This window comes from Echiichthys vipera, assembly GCF_963691815.1.
Source record: "Echiichthys vipera genome assembly, chromosome: X".
In the NCBI taxonomy this organism is placed as follows: Eukaryota; Metazoa; Chordata; class Actinopteri; order Perciformes; family Trachinidae; genus Echiichthys; species Echiichthys vipera.
In genome coordinates, this window is record NC_139825.1 from 28,383,195 (window position 1) to 28,402,707 (window position 19,513).

Sequence of the window (19,513 nt, forward strand, 5' to 3'; positions counted from 1 at the left end):
GACTGTAATAATTCCACACAGAAGAGGCTTCTTGCTCTTCTCAGTGCAGTCTCGAGAGCTCTGAGCACTTCAGCCAGTATTCGTTCTATAGGACCAGAAAAGGTTCCTGTACAGACATGTTAGCAGCTCTGCAGTTCTTTAAGCTAAACGCTGTCATCATAATGCTACAAACATGCTCACATTGGCAATATTTATCATCATTTATCATCTTAGTTGAGCATGAGCCTTTTGCCTCGCAAAATGGGAATCTTAGCATGGACATGAATGTGTGTACTAAATGTCCTGGTTATCTATTTAATAGTTGTTGAGACCTTAAACCCAAAGGAAATCAAACTAACAAAGTCATAGGAATTCATCCTCTGGGAACCATGAACGTAGATAGATATAGATGTTGAGATATTTCAGTCCAACCAACCAAACAGACTTTGCCATGGTTAAAAAGGGTTAACTGCTTGTGTATGCTCTTATTAAAGAGGGCTTTCCTTTATTCTTATGAGTATTGTCGTCTGAAGTGCAGTGTGTATGCATGTGAGAGCATTTTACATCCCAGTATGATCATCAAGGCTGTACCAGCTTCATCTTGCCTCCTTGGTAGCAAATTTACTCAGGCAGCAAATTAGCAAACAAAAACATCAATTCACCAACAAGCACACATACAAATAATATTGTACATGAGCACACACACGCACTTACCAAGGGAATGACAGTGCTGAAGCTGTCTGTGTATATTTCCCAATCTGCTTAGACTGGTCTCACTTGAGGCTGCAAGAACAATTTAGGTGAAAACACAGGTCACAGTGGAGTCAACTATCTACCACACCTGGAAGAGAACCACCTCTTCACACTGGAGCAGAGGCACCACATGCTAACGGGCAAGGCAGGCAACTGCTTGGGGCCCAAGGCCAGTAGGGGGGGCTGACAAACTTTAAACTACAGCAGTGACAATGTGCAAAGTTTGCAATGACAGTAGAAGACCTGACCTCACTAGCGGGGCACAACCTGACTCCATTTGAACAAACCTATAATGGTGATGAACGCTGGTTCGAGGGGCCTCCACAAAGTACCCAACTGCCTATTTTCCTGCCAAAAATGAAGTAAAATTTTAAATTAAATGGTTTCTGATCTGTGGTCAAGTTGTAGTTACAACTCTTATTATAAATCAGCTCACAAGTATCAAATCCCACAGGTGCAAAGACAGACTGTCAGACACAGTCAGTGTCACATTTATTTAACACCATTGGTGCTAACCTGACCCATCAGATGGTTTGTTGTCGTGTGATTTTGAGATACCGCAAGAATTCAGCTGCTGTGCAAGGTAACAGATGCTGCCAAAGAGAACGAAACAGAGATCTTCAAGATTCTACCTTTAAAACCTGACATTCAGAATCATATACAGTGCCTATATAAAGTAATGATAGCCTTTTGAAATATTTTACAGCCTGAAATAATAATACATAAAAATAAATATTTTCTAGCGTGATTTACACATTTTGCCTTAAAACATTCAAGTGAATTTTTCTTTCAAAATTTCTGATTGGGTTGGAAAAGTGATGAGTCTCCAGATTTAATAATTCAATTCAATTCATTTCAATTCAATTTTATTTATAGTGCCAAATCATAATAAAAGTTATCTCAGGACACTTTACAGAGTAGGTAAAGACCACACTCTATGACTTATTTATGATAAACATAGACCCAACAATTCCCCCGTAGAGTACGGTGGCAACGAAAACCTTCCCTATAACAGACAGGAACGTCAGACAGACCCAGCTCTGTGGAGGACGGACATCTGTCTTGACCGGTTGGGGAGGAAGAAAAGGAGAGAGAAAGAGAGAAAAGACGGACACAAAGACAGAGACAGACACACTTCCAGTAACTATAATAATATATATAGCAATGTGAATATGACTTATATGTTATGGCAGTTAATACAGCAGAATAGTAGAAGCAAGCACAGCTAAGGTTATAGATTATAAGAGTAGCAGGAAGCGTCATGCAGGACCACGGCAGCAGGCACCACCACGATCAGCAGAGACCTGCGAGACGACAAAGCACAAACAACTCCGGGGAAGAAGTGAATTAGTAACATGCATTGATGAAACATGAATGATACAGACAGAGAGGAGAGAAGCTCAGAGGATCAGGAAAAGTATTATCCCCTGACTATTGAGTTTCGGAGGCCTTTGTGGAGGCACCTTTAACTTTAATTACAGCCATCAGTCTGTTTGGATTTGTCTCTACCAGCTTTGTGCACCTAGATTGGGAAATATTTCCCCATTCTTCCTGCAGAACTGAGCGGCGATTGACTGGACTCTTCAAGTCCACCCACAGATGTTCTGTAGGATTCAGGTCAGGGCTCTGACTGGGCCACTCTGGGACATTCAACTTCCTGTCCTTTAGCCACTGAGTTGTTTTAATGGAGGTGTGTTTTGGGTCGTTGTCATGCTGGAAGGTGAACCACCTGCATATTTTCAAGTAACAGGTTTTCCTCAAGAATCTGGGTGTACTCGTGTACTCCCTTCAATCCTGACCAACTGCCCGGTCCCTGCTTAAGAGAAACAAGCCCACAACATAATGCTACCGCCACCATGTTTCACTGGGTGATGTATTGTGTTTGGTTTCCAAACATAGCGCTTGGAGTTCACCCTAAATTGTTAAATTTTGGTCTCACCTGACCATATCACCTTTTGCCACATGGCATCAGAATCTTCAATATATTTTTTAGGAGACTCAGTGTGACATCTTTTCAGAAAAGGCTTCTTTCTCTCTGCCCTGCCAAACATGTAGAACTTGTGAAATTGTTGTCGCATGCACAGATCGACCAACTTCTGCCATTTAAACTCCTTCAAGGTCACCATGGGCCTCTTGGTAGCTCCTCTGATCAATCTTTTCCTGGCTCGGTCATCCACTTCTGGACAATACTCTGAACGGTACTCAGAGGGATAGTTAAAACCTTATAATTCTCCTAACTTGTGCCGATCCACAACTTTATCCCAGAGCTCTTTTTAAAGCATCTTTCCAACCATGGCTAATTATTTGTGTTACCTTGCTCTAGGAGTGGAATCCTCAAGAAACAGCTGATTTTATTCTGAAGTAAAATCAGAAACACCTCAGTTGATGTCAGATGGAGACCAATTAACTTGGTGTGTGATCTGGAAGGTGATTGGTTAAACCTGAGAATGTTTATAATGGTTATTCTCAAGGGACTCAACACTTTTTTCAACACTGCTATTCTAGTTTTTCACTTTTTATTAATTTTCAGAAATGATTTAAAAAAAAAAACAATTTAATTTTGTCAGGCAAAAAGTGTAAATCATGCTGGAAAAATATATTTTGTATGTATTATGATTTCAGGCTGTAAAACAAAAAAAAGTGACTATTTCAGAAGGGTATCATGACTTTCTATAGGCACTGTAGCACAGTCAGAATGCAGTTTTGCAGTCTTGTTGATGTGAAGTTAGTAAGTCTTCTACTGCTATAAATTCCTTCTGCGCATTAGACAGTGCTCTTTTCACCAGTCACATAGTGATGTATCACCACAGAAGACCTTGGCCTGAGTTTGTGGCATGTAGCTGAGGATAAATGTGTTACTCTCTAGCATTAATTATCCCACTTACATTATCTGGATGCTATGATTACACAGTGAGAAGCATGTGATCAGACATAATTCAAACTGCAAAAAATATCCATCTCTTCCCTGGACTTATGAAATTGAAAAGTTTGAGAATCACCAGCTCATGTTTACAGAAACCGGAACTGACACAGATGTGTTGGAGGACAGAGGGCGGAGGTGATGGAGGGAGAACACCAGGAAGGGTCCGGTCGGGCATCAGGGAGCAGAAATGAAGAGGTTGAGTTCAGGTTACCAATGTCTTACATTTCAGCAGTACAGTTAAACTCTCCTGCACTTACTTCCCAGCTGCCATCACTGAACACAGACTGAGAAATGAGACACATACAGATTAATTTTTACACAAAAATAATGGTAAATGGACTTGTACAGCGCCTTTCTAGTCATCTGACTACTCAAGGCGCTTCACAGTGTCTGTCACATTCACCCATTCACACAGACATTCACACTGATGGCAGTGGACATCTACATGCCATCTAATCTGATCTAACCATTCGCACCACATTTACACACCCATGCGCAGCACGGGGAGCAATTCGGGGTTCAGTGTCTTGCCCAAGGACACTTCGGCATGTGGACCGGGGGGAGATGGGGAATCGAACCACCAATCTCTCAAACAGCGGACGACCCACTCTTCCACCAAGTTACAGCCGCATGAATGTAATTCAAACACTCGTCTGTAGAATTATTTAGAGCTAAACGATTTGTCATTTGACAGAAAAATAATCTGCACCTTTTTTGAAAAACAATAAATGGTTTAAGTCAGTTCATCACCAAAAATGTCTTACTCAGTTGTAAACATCTGCTGCTTTTCTTTCTCTTGTGTAATAATAAACTAATTATCTTTGTGGTCCGGATTAGTGGAAGGACAAATTAAGACGTTTGAAGAGATCCTTTTGGAGAACTGTTACGGACGACATTTTTCAGACATAAGCAAGGAAAATAATCAGCAGATTAACTGATAGTAAAATTAATTGAAGCAATCAGCAGTTTAGATGGATCTACCACAGCAGTATACAGCCGGTACGGTCACTGGCAGAGTTTTCTCAACATGAAGGTGTACAGTACCATCTGGTGGTGATGTTGATAATACTAATGTATATAAGTCCAAACAGGGGGGCTGTTTTGACATTGCAAATATGGCTGGAGGCTTTATATGTATAAGCTTTTTAAATTAAAAAAGAACAATATCCAGTGTTCTGATATTTATTGAATAGTGAAACTCCAAAGAGCTAAGACATTGTGTTCTGTTGTTTCTATGATTTCCTCAAATACAAAAGAGGAAACAGCAGTATTTACACTCTCAATACAACTAAACTACAAAGCAAACATGACACATCTGAGGTCAAGTAGTGTTCCTGTAGAAGGACAGCATGTCTTCCAGACTCGGTGCAGACTGCTGAGCCTGGCTGAGGTCTGCAGGCTGGGGCTGTTCCTGGGGCTGAGACTGGCTCTGCAACTGGGGTGGATACTGGGGTGCATACTGGGGTGCATACTGGGGTGCATACTGGGGTGCATACTGGGGTGCATACTGGGGTGCATACTGGGGTGGATACTGGTTCAGGTACTGTGCGGGAAACGGGGGAGGCAGGTGAGGTGGTCCAGCAAACTGAGGCGGAGGAGGAAACTGAGAATAAAATGGAGGATAGGAATACTGGGGGTTAAAAGATGGAGCAGACAAAGGAGCAAAAGGTGGAGCAGAAACAGGAGCTGAATCTGCTGTGTGATCTGAAGGTGATGACTGCGATGAAGTCTGTGGCTGTGCAGGAGGTGATGGAGGATTTTGTTGAGGTTGAGGAGGTGAAGGAGCAGTTTTAGGCTGAGATTGTGGTTCCTCCTTGCTCTCAGAGATTTCTCCAGGGCCTTTGGTCCACTTGAAGAACATCTTGGATTTATTCTCCTGAGGTTTATTCTCCCTTGGTGTTTTTCTCTTCCCCTCAGTAAAGTACGCAGAGGGAGGGGCAAAGTCTGACTCACGCTCTTCACGACGCCGAGTTGTCCACTCGCTAAACATAGATTCTGGAGAAAACAGTAAACAGGCAGTGTTAAAGAAGTGACAACGTACAAAACGTACAAACTTTACTGTACTTTAATCTTGAAAACCCATAACCACGTGCACAAGCACAATTATCTATGACTTAAATAATTCAGTTTGAATTCTTCTCTAACTCATGACATATTTAAAAATATATATATAAATACAGCTCTATAATAAAGGGCCGCAAAAAGAGCAGGGAGAGGTTAAGATCTATACCTTTAATTATGCAGAATTAAAAAAAAAAAAATTATGAATTTCCACCTGCAAATTCATTGGACATTAACTTAAAGAGAGTGAAGAGGAAGCACCTCTTCACTTCACTCTTCACTCACCTTAGGTGTCTTGCAAAATGATGCATGACACCTAAACAGTACTACAGCCTATGTTAGAGAGGGTTTTCTGAATCAGATGGGAAAACAAATCCTCTTGTGTGCAAAGTCACGCAAGTTTCTAATGAAGCAGTGCATTTCACTTGAAAACAGGGTTCCTACACCTTTTGCAGAGTCAAATTCAAGCACTTTTCAAGCATTTCAAGGTGCATTTAATGCTTTTCCAGCAACTTACAGCTTTGGTAATCTACATATTTGTTTTCAGTATTGTCTTTTGAACAACAACACATGAAAGGAAAACTAACTCGACTAATAGATTGACAGAAATATAAACTATTTTGATAATCTGTTAATCATTTTTCATGCGAAAATTACAGAAAATCTGTTTTCTTCTCTCTGTTGCCATGATCCCATATAACATAAATTTCAAGCTGTTTTGAGCACTTTATTCAAAATCCAAGCCCTTTTCAAACCTTGAAAACTCCACACAAAAATTTTCTCAAATGTTTTCAATGATTTCCAGCGCCTATACAAACCCTGTATAATTATTAATCTTCCACAAATCATGTTAGCTTTTAAAGGCACTGGTGCAAGTATGGTTATAAAGTATTTAAAATGCTTGACTTAATTTTTGCAATATTTCTCACAGCAGACATTTTGAAAAAAGCAGAGGTGTTACGCATTTGTCCCAGTAAGCCGTGACAGTGTGACAGTGAACCTGCATGCACAATATCAGGACTTTTGTAACACTGCTTTTCCATCCTGAATAAAGAAAAATAATACATGTCCTACACGTGCCGGACACTTGCTTATTTTTCCCAACGTAGTTTCATTGTAATCATGATAGAAGGAGATTCATTTTCATTTTTTACCAAAGACCTTTAAATAATAAGGCTTACCTTTGCCTCTGTCCCATTCTCTGACATGAGGAACTCCTGGTCTGGTGTCCTTCCTTTCCTGGATCTCCACTACAACCTTCTTCACTATGCTGACCTCCGGGCAGTCCTCTGGTGGAGGCGAGGGTCCTATGAGTTCATCTTCATCTTCTCCTCCTGCGACAACAATCCCTCATTAACATTAATGTGATCATTGAACTGCAGCATGAAAACAGACTTTATAAACAAACATCTCCAATTCTATAACATCAAATAGAGGTCATGTCTGCATTTAATTTGAGGTGGGCGAGGGTTCTTACCTTCCTTCTCCTCCTCTCTCTGCTCGTCCTCAGTGCCATCCAGGTTGGCCTTCTTCTTTCTCTGCCTCACCTTGGCCAGTCGGGCCTGCATAATGGCCTGCCTCTTGTCCTTCAGTTGTTCCCTTTTAGTGCGCTTCTCTGTTGTCTGAAGAACAGGACAGACGTAAAAGAGGAACAAAGACTGAGCAAACACTGAAAGGGACATGGATCGACTGTTTAGACTCATAGATTTGAGTCATCAAATATAACAAGTCGACAAGGACTTGCATGCATGGTCATCCCTATGTTCCCCGCTCTGGGACCCTTTTTTCCCAAAGAGGGTCCTATGTTCCCCACTGGCATAAGCCTATGCCTTTAGGGTTAGGGGTTACAGTTAGGGTCAGGGGAAAGGGTCTACATAGGCCTATTTGCCAGGCAATTTGGCAAAATAACAGACCGGGGAACATCGTACCCTTTTTTTAAAGAAGGGTCCAATGTTCCCTGGTCACATACAAAGCGGCGAACATAGGACATGGGGAACATGTATGCTCCCCATGTATGTATGTATGTAAGCAAAGCTTGGTAAACAACAAAGTTGTAACAAAGATGCTGCCTAGTTCTGTCAGTCTAGCACAGTGTGTGTACATTTGTTTAATGTACACTTATGTAAGAGTGTACTTGAAGAGTGGAGTGTTATCAAGGAAACATTTAAAACGCAAACACTTAATTATTTCTGAGTTTACATCTGTGCAGAGATCAGCAGCTCACCTGGTCTCTCAGCATGTCCAGAGTTTCTCTCTGCTTTCTGCGCTGCTCTTCATCGTGAGCGAACGCAAAGTAACCCACACCGAGATCCCGAGCCTCTGCGATGAACAGAACGACAAAATGCTTTACACAGCACAAGACTTGTGAACCAAAACCCATCTTTTCAAATGTGTGTAGAAACATTTTAGAAAGCTTTATAAAGTAACCTTGTCCCCTGATATCCTCATAGTGGATCGGTCCAACAGGCTTCTTCATAGCCTCCTCTTCCTCCCTCTCCCACTCCTGCCTCTGCAGCTCTCGACGCATGTCCTCCGAGAGTAAGGTCTTGTCAGCCGAGGCTTTTCTACATAGGACGGTCATATCCAAAAGAGCTGCAGTTTCCAGCTTGACACAAAACATCCAGAAACCATCACCTGCACTTTTAAAGAGTTCTTGTTTGTAAAATATTTACCCTTTTCCTTCAAGGTCTTGGTCCATTTTCTGAAAACCTGGCAGATCTTTCTTCATGCATCTTCGAGATCGGCCCAAAGCGTCCACGTAATCCACCCTAGAGAGGAACAACACAGCACGAGAACAGTTCACATACAGGCTGATTATGTAGTGTGCACACATTTCCATTCTTTTAAATCTGAACTGTTGTCATTATAAGCAGCATTTTTATAGGTTGGTAGTGGTGTTACTTTAAATTTTAAATTGAGAGACTGGTCTGTGATGTTTATGTAATGTATATAGTTACTTTTAAATAATAAGCTAACTAAATTACATTTCTTCATGAATAAATAACTTGAAAACGATTCAGTCGTTACCATTCCTCGTCTGGGGTTTGAGGGGGAGGGACAGGAGACGAGGTGTCCCGTTCCTCGTCATCTCTTTCCTTCTGTGCAAGAGTTTCTCTCTTTTTGTTGATAATCTTCTGGGTGAAATCAACCAGGAACAGTCCCTCTGTCTCTTCATCTGAGGCATTACAAGACAACATTGATTACAAAGTAAATACATTAAGCTGTGCAGCTAAAACCAGGGAGATACACGTAATACGAACTCCACCAACCTGGAAAGTCTCCTTTTGTCATTTGATCGTAGAGTTTGGCCTTCTCCTCCAACTTGCGTCTGTTATAAGAAGATAAATGAGGAGTGAGAGGTTTGGTTCATCACTATAAGATGATAGATAATCTCGTGTAAAATGTGCTGAACTCACTTTGCTGTATCCAGGCTTGCCTGCTCCTCTGACAGCTGCTCTGCATCTTTCTCAGCTCTTGCTGAAACACCAGCGTTTTGTTTAGTCCAGACATTTGGTTTCTGCACAGGAGCACGAGGACAAGACATTATGTTTAGTTAACTCACTCTGTAATTACACAAGCAGGTGAAATATGTCCCTAAACCATAACACATACTGTACCTTGACTTTGGATTTTGATGTGAATCCAGCTCCAGCATTTTCATGTCCAAGTTTGTCCTGTTTGAACTGCTCCTGCTTTCTGTACAGTTCAGCTTTAAGGTCCACGAGCTGCAAGAAACAACTCATTAGTCAAATGAGTAAACCGCAAATGTGTATTTTCTTCTACTAACTCAGGTGTAACTCTCTCTCTCTGCTAGCCTGGGTTAGCTCGTGTTAGCTGTGTTTATGGTTTGATAAACCGCCACACAACAAAAACATAGTGTCACTAAAATGTGTCCGAAGCAGCTTCTCATGGATACTCACAGATGAAGCGGTCACATCGAAGGGTTTCTTCTTTTTATCCATGTTTAAGACTCGTTTTATTCACCTGAATAGTGTCAGGGCAGCTCGGGCACTTGGAGAGACTGGGCCTCACTTCTTCGTTGGTGTTTGTCTCGAGAGTAAAATGTCGCTTCACCGCCAACTAGTGTTTGATTTTAAATGTAACCACCCCGGACCCGAGGGCTCGTGACCTGGTTCTTCTGCCTCATGTGTAACTTTGTCCTAAGGAAGGTCGCATTTTACTATGCTCATTTTCAGGTTCCTATTTGTATTTTGTGTTTTTTGCATGTTTAATGAGTTCTGCTTTGTTTGTGACCGGGGAACATCGACCCGGGCACAGGCCCAGGGGCCAAAGTCAGGGGCCCCGACTCATTAAATGTTGGTGAAAAACACAAAATGATACTAAATGATCACAATTATACACAAAACGACCAAAATGTGTAGACTGTAGTAGTTCTGTCTAACAGTTGCACTCATATGTTTGTATTTAATTGTGTCTGGCACCCAAACTGTTTAGGGAGCACAGTGATGTGGTGAGCACTTTCGCCTCACAGGGTTCCTGGTTCGAATCCCGCTGGGGCCCTACTGTGTGGAGTTTGCATGTTCTGCCCGTGTCTGCGTCGGTTCTCCCCGGGTTCTCCAGATTCCTCCCACAGTCCAAAGACATGCAGATGTTAAGATCAACTGATGACTCTAAATTGCCCGTGTGGTGGACTGGACAGGGGTTGAAGATGGATGGATGGACCTGAACTGTTTGACTGTGTGAGGTTTTTGTCTTCCAGATAGGCCGACTAACACTCACATATATGATACTTAAGCTTTTTGAACTGACTCTACAAGGCTTTAAATATCACATTAATCAATATTAATTGGAATATTTAAAAGTCCCATTTGATAAAGTTGTAAAAGAATTACAGTTTTACAGATATATCAGTTCTGAACAATGATTTACTAAGGTTTTTTATGATACGATGGTCAGTTTTGTTTTAGTTTAGTTTAAATAGGTTTGTTCTCTGAAAAACAAGCTTTATTTTGAAAATTGGTAGCATGACCTGATGAAGAGTTTCACCACATAAAATATATTTATGGGCTCAGCTTTTGTCAAATTCCTCAGTTTGATGCACTTAAGGCGCATTAAAAGAAAGTTATTTACTGTTGAGCAGTGAGATGGTTAAACATTAACCTTATTATCTAACTGTGTTGATATAAAGTTGGTTTACCCCCGAACAGACACTATTTGTAATATTTTCCGTGTGTATTGCTCTTGTCCCAAGAATACAGCTTAATATTGGCATGTTCCTGTCGACATGCACAATAGGCTAAATCAGTTATCTGTATCTCCATGACTGCGATACTATTACCTCCATCAGCTCATTGAATAGTTAAGATGATCAGCAGGCCTGCTTTAGGCTACAACAGAGATATGCCCGCTTTGTTATCAATTTAAACATTTGAACAGTCCAATGCTACAAAGATATGACAGCAGAAGTACCTGTTACTATTACATTTAATGAATTTTTAAACCAAACTGAAAGAGGATGAGAGGTATATAAAGGTATGAAGCCAGAAGCTCCCAAACAAAGTGGGCTATCGAGGGAAAGAGAACTACGGTTACTGGCAATATCAGATATCAGCAGATCACTATTATTTATATTTCACCATATTGCGATTTTTATCATCATGTTTTTGAAAAGAAACACCTATGTGCTGGTCTTCGCCTTGTGTTCGCTGACCTTGTGGTGCAAGTCGACCAGCGCAGGCTCCAGCTTTCTCAGCCCTTCACAAAAACCGCAGGTGAGATGCTTTTGTCTGACAGCAATTTATCACGTTTGTGTTCATTAAACTCCACGTCAGTATCTAAATTTAAGCAATGCTAGCTCTGACAAAAGCTGTGTTCACGATGGTCATGTGTGACTGAAACGTTTCTCACTTTTAACACTTAATCTTTTAGATATATAATTTTCCCATCATGTAATGAAAATGTCTAAATTTGACGCATCACAATAGATGAATTAAAGGGAAAGTTTGGATATTTTGAAGTGCTGTCGTATGAGATACTTATCCATAGTCAAACCCCCAGTTTGTGACTTTTGTGTTTTTAAATGGTTAGCTCAGAATCATCAAAGTCGCACAATAACAGAACTAACCAACTGATAGGGGCAGCGGTAGACCAGCAACTCCTGTGTTCATTTGAGGTGCTACTTGTGCCAAAACCATTACACAACATGACAACGTGTTCTCATGAACACGTGCGTAGCAAATCCTACGTAAAGTCATGCACAGAAATTCGTATGAAAAAACATGCTGACGGACCACAGGACCGGATCTGAAGTGAAAAGACACAAGACCGGAAGTGCAACAATGCACAAAAAACAACGTAACGTGACTGATTTTAGCCCAAAAAAGGGTGATGGTTAGGGTTTGGCATGAAAAACACTTGGTTAGGATCAGAAAAGAGGCCATAGATTGGCTAAGTGCCGACAGAAATTGAACCCTACTCCCTTGGCTTAAAGCCCTGTGTTTTAGGATCCAGCCACCACCTGAACCAACCTCCTTATGTGGCAGACTGCAAATATCTGTGCATTACTTTTGATTGTTATATGTACAAAAACTGCACAAGAACAGCATGAACATGAACATTAAACTGTCCTCCTGATGTGTTGACAGGATCATCCTGATGTGCTGACCTCCCTACACAAATACTTTTTGTTGATAGTTATATTTGAGTAAATTAAGTAAATTAAACAACAGTGTAAAAAACTCGGAACGCAACATAACGACACAAATTTTCTGTGAGCTAAAATGTCAAATGAGTTTGGTGCCTTTGAAGAGGCCATACATGTGTCTGGTGGCAAGGTAAAGCGGTGAAAATGTCCTAAATATAGTGTGCACATAAACTGATTTTTTTTTAGGTGTGTCTTTTTGTAGGGGGATAAAATAGGTCTTGGTCTGCCATTAGGTAATACACTGACTATAGATAAGTACAACCCAACTATAAAAGATCCAAACTACATGTTCATCTCCCTGACTGCATTTGATCACAATGTGAAGCTGAATTGAGATTTATCTGCTCTGGGTCAACCACAGAACAAAGGGAAGCCTTCCAGAGCCGGCCGCCAAGTCATGGAGGAGCCTAGTCAACCCGCTGAGGACAACCACATCACAGTAAGTGTAAATCACACTCATAGATACACAGCAACCAAAACGATCCCTGTAACTGTGCAGTCTTCCTCTCCTCTGAGTAGATAAGCGCCCCCTTTGAAATTGGCTTCACCATGACAGAGGAGGACTTTCAGGAGTACGGCATCGTGCTGCAGGAGATCATTCAGCGTCTGCTGGGAAACACAGAGACTGCAACAGGTTTACCTAATTCCTCTATTTTACACATTAAAAAGTTGTTCCTTTCAGCCAATATATAGTGTGAAAAACTATTATTTTTAAACATTTTTCATCTTGTTTCAGAGAGACCATCACAACTTTGAAGATCCTGGACAGGAATCTCAAATGTGCTGTCTCAATGCCTTTCAACTTTAGATAGTGAGCATTAAACTATTAGACTGAAGACATGCTGGTCTCATTTCTTTCAACACCTATTTTATATTTTAGCGTAAGGCTCTTAAAACCTTAGGACTCCCTCGAAAGCAAGATAGTACATCTCATGGGGTTATTCCTAATGAATGAGATATCCATTGTTACCCAAACTAATTAAGTTACAGTCATGACAAACTGAAAAAAAATGAAACTATGATTCAATTATCTATCATAGTATAATCTTTCTATCATATCTATTATTATCTATCATAGTATATCTTTCTGGAGCCTCGAGCCACATCCCAGGGTCTTCATCCATGAAGGAGTTGGTTCAGCAGTCATCACAACCTTATGGCGCGCAGGTGGTGAAAATATGGTTGGAAAGTTAAATACAATACAGAAGCTGGTATAAGTTAGATTATGTAGAGCTTGAGTCGTCAAATGACTGTTCTCAAGGTCAATATTGAGATATAAAATAAAGTTGTAGTGCACTCAATGTCTTATAGATTAATCAAATCATGCTCTCTGTAGGCTATTTTTAATTTATCTAATTTTTAAAACTCCAGATGAGTCACTCTTTCATTCATACCTGTGTAATGATCGTTATTCACCATTAAAATACACAATATCTTTTATTTATCTCTATAGCCCACTTGTCTGTAAAAATTAAGCATCAACTAATCTTTTGTGTCTGTCTCATCTTTTACTGAATAAAAAAAAAAGGGTCAAGATTCTGGGTACAATGGAGGAGGGCGGGGTTTTACCCCTTTAATTAGGAGCTACACGTTAATGTTGTGAAACCTTACATTCTCCTCCTAAACAAACTACACCTTGTCTGAGAATGAAAAATAGACATGAAAATAGGGATGACTGTCCACAATAGCCGTTGCGGTGTTAAAATTTACTTGAGTGCTGTTTTTTTTTACAACAACAAATTATCAACTCCCAGAACAAAATTGTGAAACTTCCTGTTCCAATCTGAAGAACTCGGTCAAACACAGCAAAGCACATACAGCTCTGATGCTTGTGTCTATTCTGACTCCTCCTTGTAGCTTTTAGTAAACACAGACGTACAGCCATGAACGTAATGTGCTCTGGCCTACTTTCTAGAGAAGCTCTTGCAAACGGAGGTTTCATTAAACACATGGCAGAAACAGGACTTTAACACAACCCGCTTGTGAATCATGACATGAAAGAGACACATCTACTCATCTCCCATTAGTCTTGTCCTTGGGTAACACTCTCACCATCAGAAAAAAATACCACATGTAGGCTAGGCTAATCATTCCCAAAATAAAAAGCACTAAAGCCAAATGTGTGTGACAAACATGGTTGTTTTAAAGCAAGCTAATGGACTAGTCTGGCAGCCACTTCCTATCTCCAATAAAGAATCAGCTTTGCTCATAGCAAACACCATCTTCATGCTCTTCAGGCAGTATTTATTGGCATTAATGAGTAACAAAACATATCTGTCGAACAAAAAAAAGCAGGATTATCCAATGTGGCAAACCAAACTACACAGCAACCAGAGAAGACAAACATACAATCAGATGAATAATATACAGCATCTCAATCAGTCAAATAATATATTTTTTTGCCTTAAGATAAGTTTGGGAGTCAGTCAGACTGTTCAACATAAGACTGCTCCATAGTCCTACATCTCTTCATGGAGGATTGATGAATATAAAACAAAATGCTTCGTCTTCTCTTTCTTGCTTGTTTAAATCCACCCTCTCATCATCACATCATATGCCATATACTTGACTGGTGTTGTTTCGGACAGTGGTGAGGACCGTGGACATGCCCTCTTCAGCAGGCTCAGTTCCTCCAACGTATGGATGCCCATCCCAGGGTGTGAAAACCTGCAGACACTTTTATTCACCTGGGAAGAGCGAGACACACTAATTTATGAAACAGCAGTTAATTATGATACACATTTAGTTGGTTCAGTGTGTAATTTCTATACATTTGTAATCATCAACAATATTTAGAGCCAGACAAAAAGCTTGTCAGTCATTAATGAGATTGCGTTTTGTTTTTTCTAGGCCTCTATTTAAACATACCTGTCTCTGCAGGAAAAATGGTGCACCTGTGTCCAACAAAATGCGGTTCAGAGGGATCTTGCAGACAGCATCTCAGGCCACAGCGGCATTGTAGGTGATCAGGGCTGTGAAACCCACATACAAGTTGGGGAACTCTTTCAGGAAAGGCTCAATCCCTGGGTAACTGCTTGTGAAACAGTGCCTGGAAAACACAATTCAGATTAAATGCAGTTTGAACTTTGAATTAAATTTATGATCCTCAAGAGTTTAAGATTAGTTGATTTGGTAAAAATGAGCCAAAATATACTAATCCGCTGACAAAAATTACTTTTTTGATGATCGCTGACAGAAGATAAGTAGATAGGTAGTTTCCTGTGATTGCTTCAGTATAAGAGCCCCTTGTGTTTTGACGGTTTAAGTCTTTTTAAAATGGAACCAACAATAAAACATTACATACTGTTCCATTTCCTGTCAATCCCTCACGCATAGGTAAGCAATATCAATCTAGTGCCGTAATGGACTCCGCCACCAATAATGAAAACGCAGAGAAGTGGCACGGTAATGTGGTGGTTAGTGCTGTCGCCCCACAGCAAGAGGGTTCCTGGTTCAAATCCCGTGTCTGAGTGGGTTTCCTTCGGCTTCTCCCACAGTCTGATAGGGACAAGCAGTTGAGGATGGATGGATGGATGAAATATATTAAATACATGGCTATTGCAGAAAAATGCCAACCAAAATTGGGTTTCAATTTCCTGATTATTTTAAGGATTATAACTTTAACCAAATTATAATCGATCAGAAGAGATTCGCTTTATGGCACAAAGGAAGAGAGAAGCTCTTAGACTAATTAGTCCAATGATTTTCCTCCACATGTACCTGTGAATTTTATAGTCCCTCTGGACACACTTCATGATTTCCAGCAGGTCATCATCTGCGTCCCTACAGTGGATCACCAGAGGCTTCTGCATCGCCACACCCAAACACATCTGACGCTCAAACACCTTCACAGAGAAAAAACAAAACAAGAGAAAGTAACAAAATGTGGACCACAACATACATTATTATTTTAATGTAGTCAGGGGTCGGCAACCTTTTTAAAATGAAGGGGCATTTTTACATTGTCTTGTTAATCAGTGTGCCATATCAACAACAGGCCTGCTGTCTGCCGAGCCTGCTCAGGAGTTATTTCTTCCACACCCAGGACACGATCTATGAAGAAGGCAACGAGTACTGGCCAAACAGAGGTAGAGTAGGGAGAGGCATTATTGAATGTGGATAGAAAAAAAGTCCACAAATCGACTGTAAATATCAGACTGCACACCCATCAATGGCTGTAAAATGGTCAGTTGACATAGACGAGGGCACCTTAAAATTTCCATAAACCTCTCTTGCACACATATTGCTAGTGTGCCGAAATGGTAAAGCTAAAGCTAATGGTGGTCCAATTCCCCACAACATATTTCTGCCTATCTGGTTTAAGATTAACAGTTGCTGGACTACAAAGTTTTATTCAACACAGACATATAAACGTAGACCGTACCTCTTTTTGCTTGAAGATGTGAGTGGAGTTTCTGTTGGAGTAGTCCAGGCCAATCTTACCAAATGCCACAGCCTTTGGATGCTTCATGGCCGTCAGCATTTCACTTTCACGCAAACTTGAGTAGTCTTTGGCAAAGTAGGCGTTCGTCACCATGATCCTGGGGTTGCTGAAGTTGGCGATACAGCCTCTAAACTCTGGAGGAAAGGTGCTTTGGTGTTGCCTTCGAAAGCTGTCCAATGCCCCGCAGAAGCCAAGCTTTCCATAGAGCATCTCTATGTTGCAGTGTGTGTCGATAAAACCAACCTCGTTGTCCTGTGCGGGGTAACTGATCCACGAGGGTTCTGCCCCAAAGGAAAATCTTCTTTTGGGAGTGCCACCATCAGTAAAGGAATAAGTGGGTTGACGCACGGAGCCAACATCTAACTCCCTGCCTGTGGGTGTGGAGTTAAAGTGAAGAACCGATACTCTATTTGAGTGTACCGGCAGAGCAAATTTATCTAATAAAGAGGCCCTCATTTCGGCGGACTGGAGACTGGATGTCTTTGAACAGGCGATGTGTGTCAATAAGAAAGGCATCTTCATGTCCTCAGTGGCTGCCTGGAAGGCCCAAGTGGTTTCATTAGTGGTGAGAGAGAAGGTTGTGGCTCCCTTGGTATTCACTGGAGGATTTTTCCCATTCTTGGCCGTCAGAAGCATCTTCCAGCTGAGAGCTAATAGACCACGAACAATCTGGGATATACTCAATGTCAGGGACGGAGTCAAAGTCCTCAGCGTCTGGTCTATTTTCTGTAACAAACAACTTGTCTTGAGAGGTTGTTTCTACAAACAGAGTCTGGAGCATTAAACCTCTTGGGTGTATCTTCTTCTTTTAGCACAACAGTCTGAAAAACAGAAACTAGTGAAAAAAAAAAAACACATCCCATTAGCTTTTAAACCTAACACAACACAACTTTCATTTAATTGAAAACATAGGTTTAATGAACAAATAATAAATAACAGAGGAGAACATGTGCAGGATATATGCAACTAAAATATTTTAAATTATATATAAGAAAACAATACTACAAGAATAGATATCTAGATGTTAGTTAACTTACTCTGTGTCTTTTTAACTCTGAGCCATCCACTTGGGCGTCAAAGTAAGACCTCGAAAGAGGGGGGCCCTGGAAAGTGTTGTCGTCTCTAGATTTATTTTCTGATTTTTTGATCGACATTAACTGCAAAGACAGGCTTTCAGTGCAAGTGCTGGGGGTGTTTTTAGTGCTGCCTTTTGTGTTGCAAATGGCTGCGATCAATGCCCTCTTGTAGATAGCCCTTGATCCCTCCTCGGATGTCCTCCCTTTCTTTTTCAAGGCAAAAGAGCGAGTTGGAGGTGATGATACTTCTTGGCTCACTGTGGACTCAGGCTGATTGGATGGGTTTTCCATAGGTTTCTCCTCATAGTTATGGTGCAAACGGACAAATAACACAACAATTACTTAACAAGAAGTGGACATGATGCATGGAAAAGCACATTTAAGACTCTAGCTTTGATTAAATATAATACTTTTCTCTTGGGAGTGTGGAGTGCTCCAGAGCGGTCAGGTCCTAGAGGGACCTGATCTTCATCCATAATTCAGCGAGAGGGTGTGCCTGAGCCAGCTTCTCTCTCCTAAAGCTGTTTGGGTGAGGTGATTATAATCTGTAGCCTCTTAGTCGTCAACTAATTTCTGGTGCTGTCCATGTCTGAGATTTCTAGTCCAATACACAGTTAGGAAAGGAATGAACACATATGTATGACCATCTAGTTCATCATGCAAGCAACAAGGAGAAAACATGAACGCATCACTGTTTATAGATTTAGTTAGTAGATAAAGACCTAAACAATGGCCACACTCAGTATGCGGTTTTATTTTATTTTATTATTATTTTCCTGTGCAAAATGTGCTTTTCCGATATACATTATATTGCTGATATTTTACTTACAAGATGCATATTTTTTTAGGGCCAAAACGATACAGAATATTTCAAATTGATACTGAGCAAACATTTTAAAATGTGCAGAGTCTGACATGTTTTTAGATGATACTGGCTGATTTTGAAGCCAATCGTGGTAAATCCCTGGGAGGAGTTTGTTAAAGTACGACACGAAATGGGCATAAAAATGGTTGACTTCCTGTTGACTTTAGCATATCGCTCCAAGAGACTTTTTTGTACATCTCAATGAGTTATATATGCTTAATGGTTTTCAGAATTTCATGTCAATCCTGGGGGAGGGGCTGTAATTTAAGGCTTGCCAGCAGGGGGCGCTATCACTATGAGTCATTATTGAGATGAAGGCTGGCTACAGAGCTGAAAAGAAATCTAGGATTGTTCTTATTCTCCTCTATTAAAGATGAGTAATAGGCTTCTCTGGCATTACGGAGGGCCTTCCTATATGTTTTTAGAGTTTCATGCCAAACTAAGTGAGATTCCTCCAATTTAGTAGAACGCCATTTACGTTCCAATTTTCGAGATACTTCTTTTGATTCACGGGTTTGAGAGTTATACCACGGAGCTAACTTCCTCTGTTTCATTATCTTTTCAGACGGAGTCGCTTCCTTAAATCTAGTTACAGCATTATTAGATAAACATCTAGTGTAGACACTTTTATCCAGAGGTGAGTAGTCCTGTTATATGAATTCAAAAGTTATTAAATAATGGTCTGATAAAATAGGATTCTGTGGAAAGTCTATTAAGTTATTGATTTCCACACCATAAGCCAAAACAA

The 19,513-nt window shown here is 40.6% G+C and overlaps 3 protein-coding genes across 3 annotated transcripts; 1 reads left to right on the plus strand and 2 right to left on the minus strand.

Moving 5' to 3' along the window:
* Positions 1 to 4,881: 4,881 nt before the first annotated feature.
* ccdc174 (coiled-coil domain containing 174) lies at positions 4,882 to 9,754 on the minus strand. Its single transcript, XM_083938408.1, has 11 exons — positions 9,637 to 9,754; positions 9,334 to 9,441; positions 9,133 to 9,233; positions 8,986 to 9,044; positions 8,744 to 8,891; positions 8,389 to 8,484; positions 8,144 to 8,280; positions 7,941 to 8,035; positions 7,194 to 7,338; positions 6,898 to 7,050; positions 4,882 to 5,650 (listed from the first exon to the last, which is right to left on the minus strand). The coding sequence occupies exons 1-11, from the start codon at positions 9,676 to 9,678 to the stop codon at positions 4,977 to 4,979; spliced, it is 1,758 nt and encodes a 585-aa protein (XP_083794534.1). The 5' UTR covers positions 9,679 to 9,754; the 3' UTR covers positions 4,882 to 4,976.
* A 1,580-nt stretch (positions 9,755 to 11,334) lies between these two features.
* On the plus strand, positions 11,335 to 13,136 carry ghrl (ghrelin/obestatin prepropeptide; the record flags this gene model as incomplete). The annotated part of the gene is made up of 4 exons (XM_083939585.1): positions 11,335 to 11,448; positions 12,742 to 12,819; positions 12,900 to 13,014; positions 13,117 to 13,136. The coding sequence occupies 4 exons, from the start codon at positions 11,335 to 11,337 to the stop codon at positions 13,134 to 13,136; spliced, it is 327 nt and encodes a 108-aa protein (XP_083795711.1).
* Positions 13,137 to 14,930: 1,794 nt separating this feature from the next.
* tatdn2 (TatD DNase domain containing 2) lies at positions 14,931 to 18,376 on the minus strand (the record flags this gene model as incomplete). The annotated part of the gene is given in 8 exon segments (XM_083939586.1): positions 14,931 to 14,992; positions 14,995 to 15,067; positions 15,249 to 15,320; positions 15,324 to 15,429; positions 16,101 to 16,225; positions 16,765 to 17,550; positions 17,862 to 18,197; positions 18,311 to 18,376. Coding segments are annotated over 8 exon segments (1,626 nt in total).
* Between the last annotated feature and the right edge of the window lie 1,137 nt (positions 18,377 to 19,513).

What these genes read in the sequence shown, in the direction of transcription:
- ccdc174 (XM_083938408.1), bottom strand. Translation starts at nt 9,678, where the DNA reads ATGGATAAAAAGAAGAAACCCTTCGATGTGACCGCTTCATCT. An exon ending in CATCAAAATCCAAAGTCAAG is followed by an intron (nt 9,234 to 9,333) that starts GTACAGTATGTG and finishes GCTCCTGTGCAG; the next exon opens with AAACCAAATGTCTGGACTAA. An exon ending in CAAACCCCAGACGAGGAATG is followed by an intron (nt 8,485 to 8,743) that starts GTAACGACTGAA and finishes GTTCCTCTCTAG; the next exon opens with GGTGGATTACGTGGACGCTT.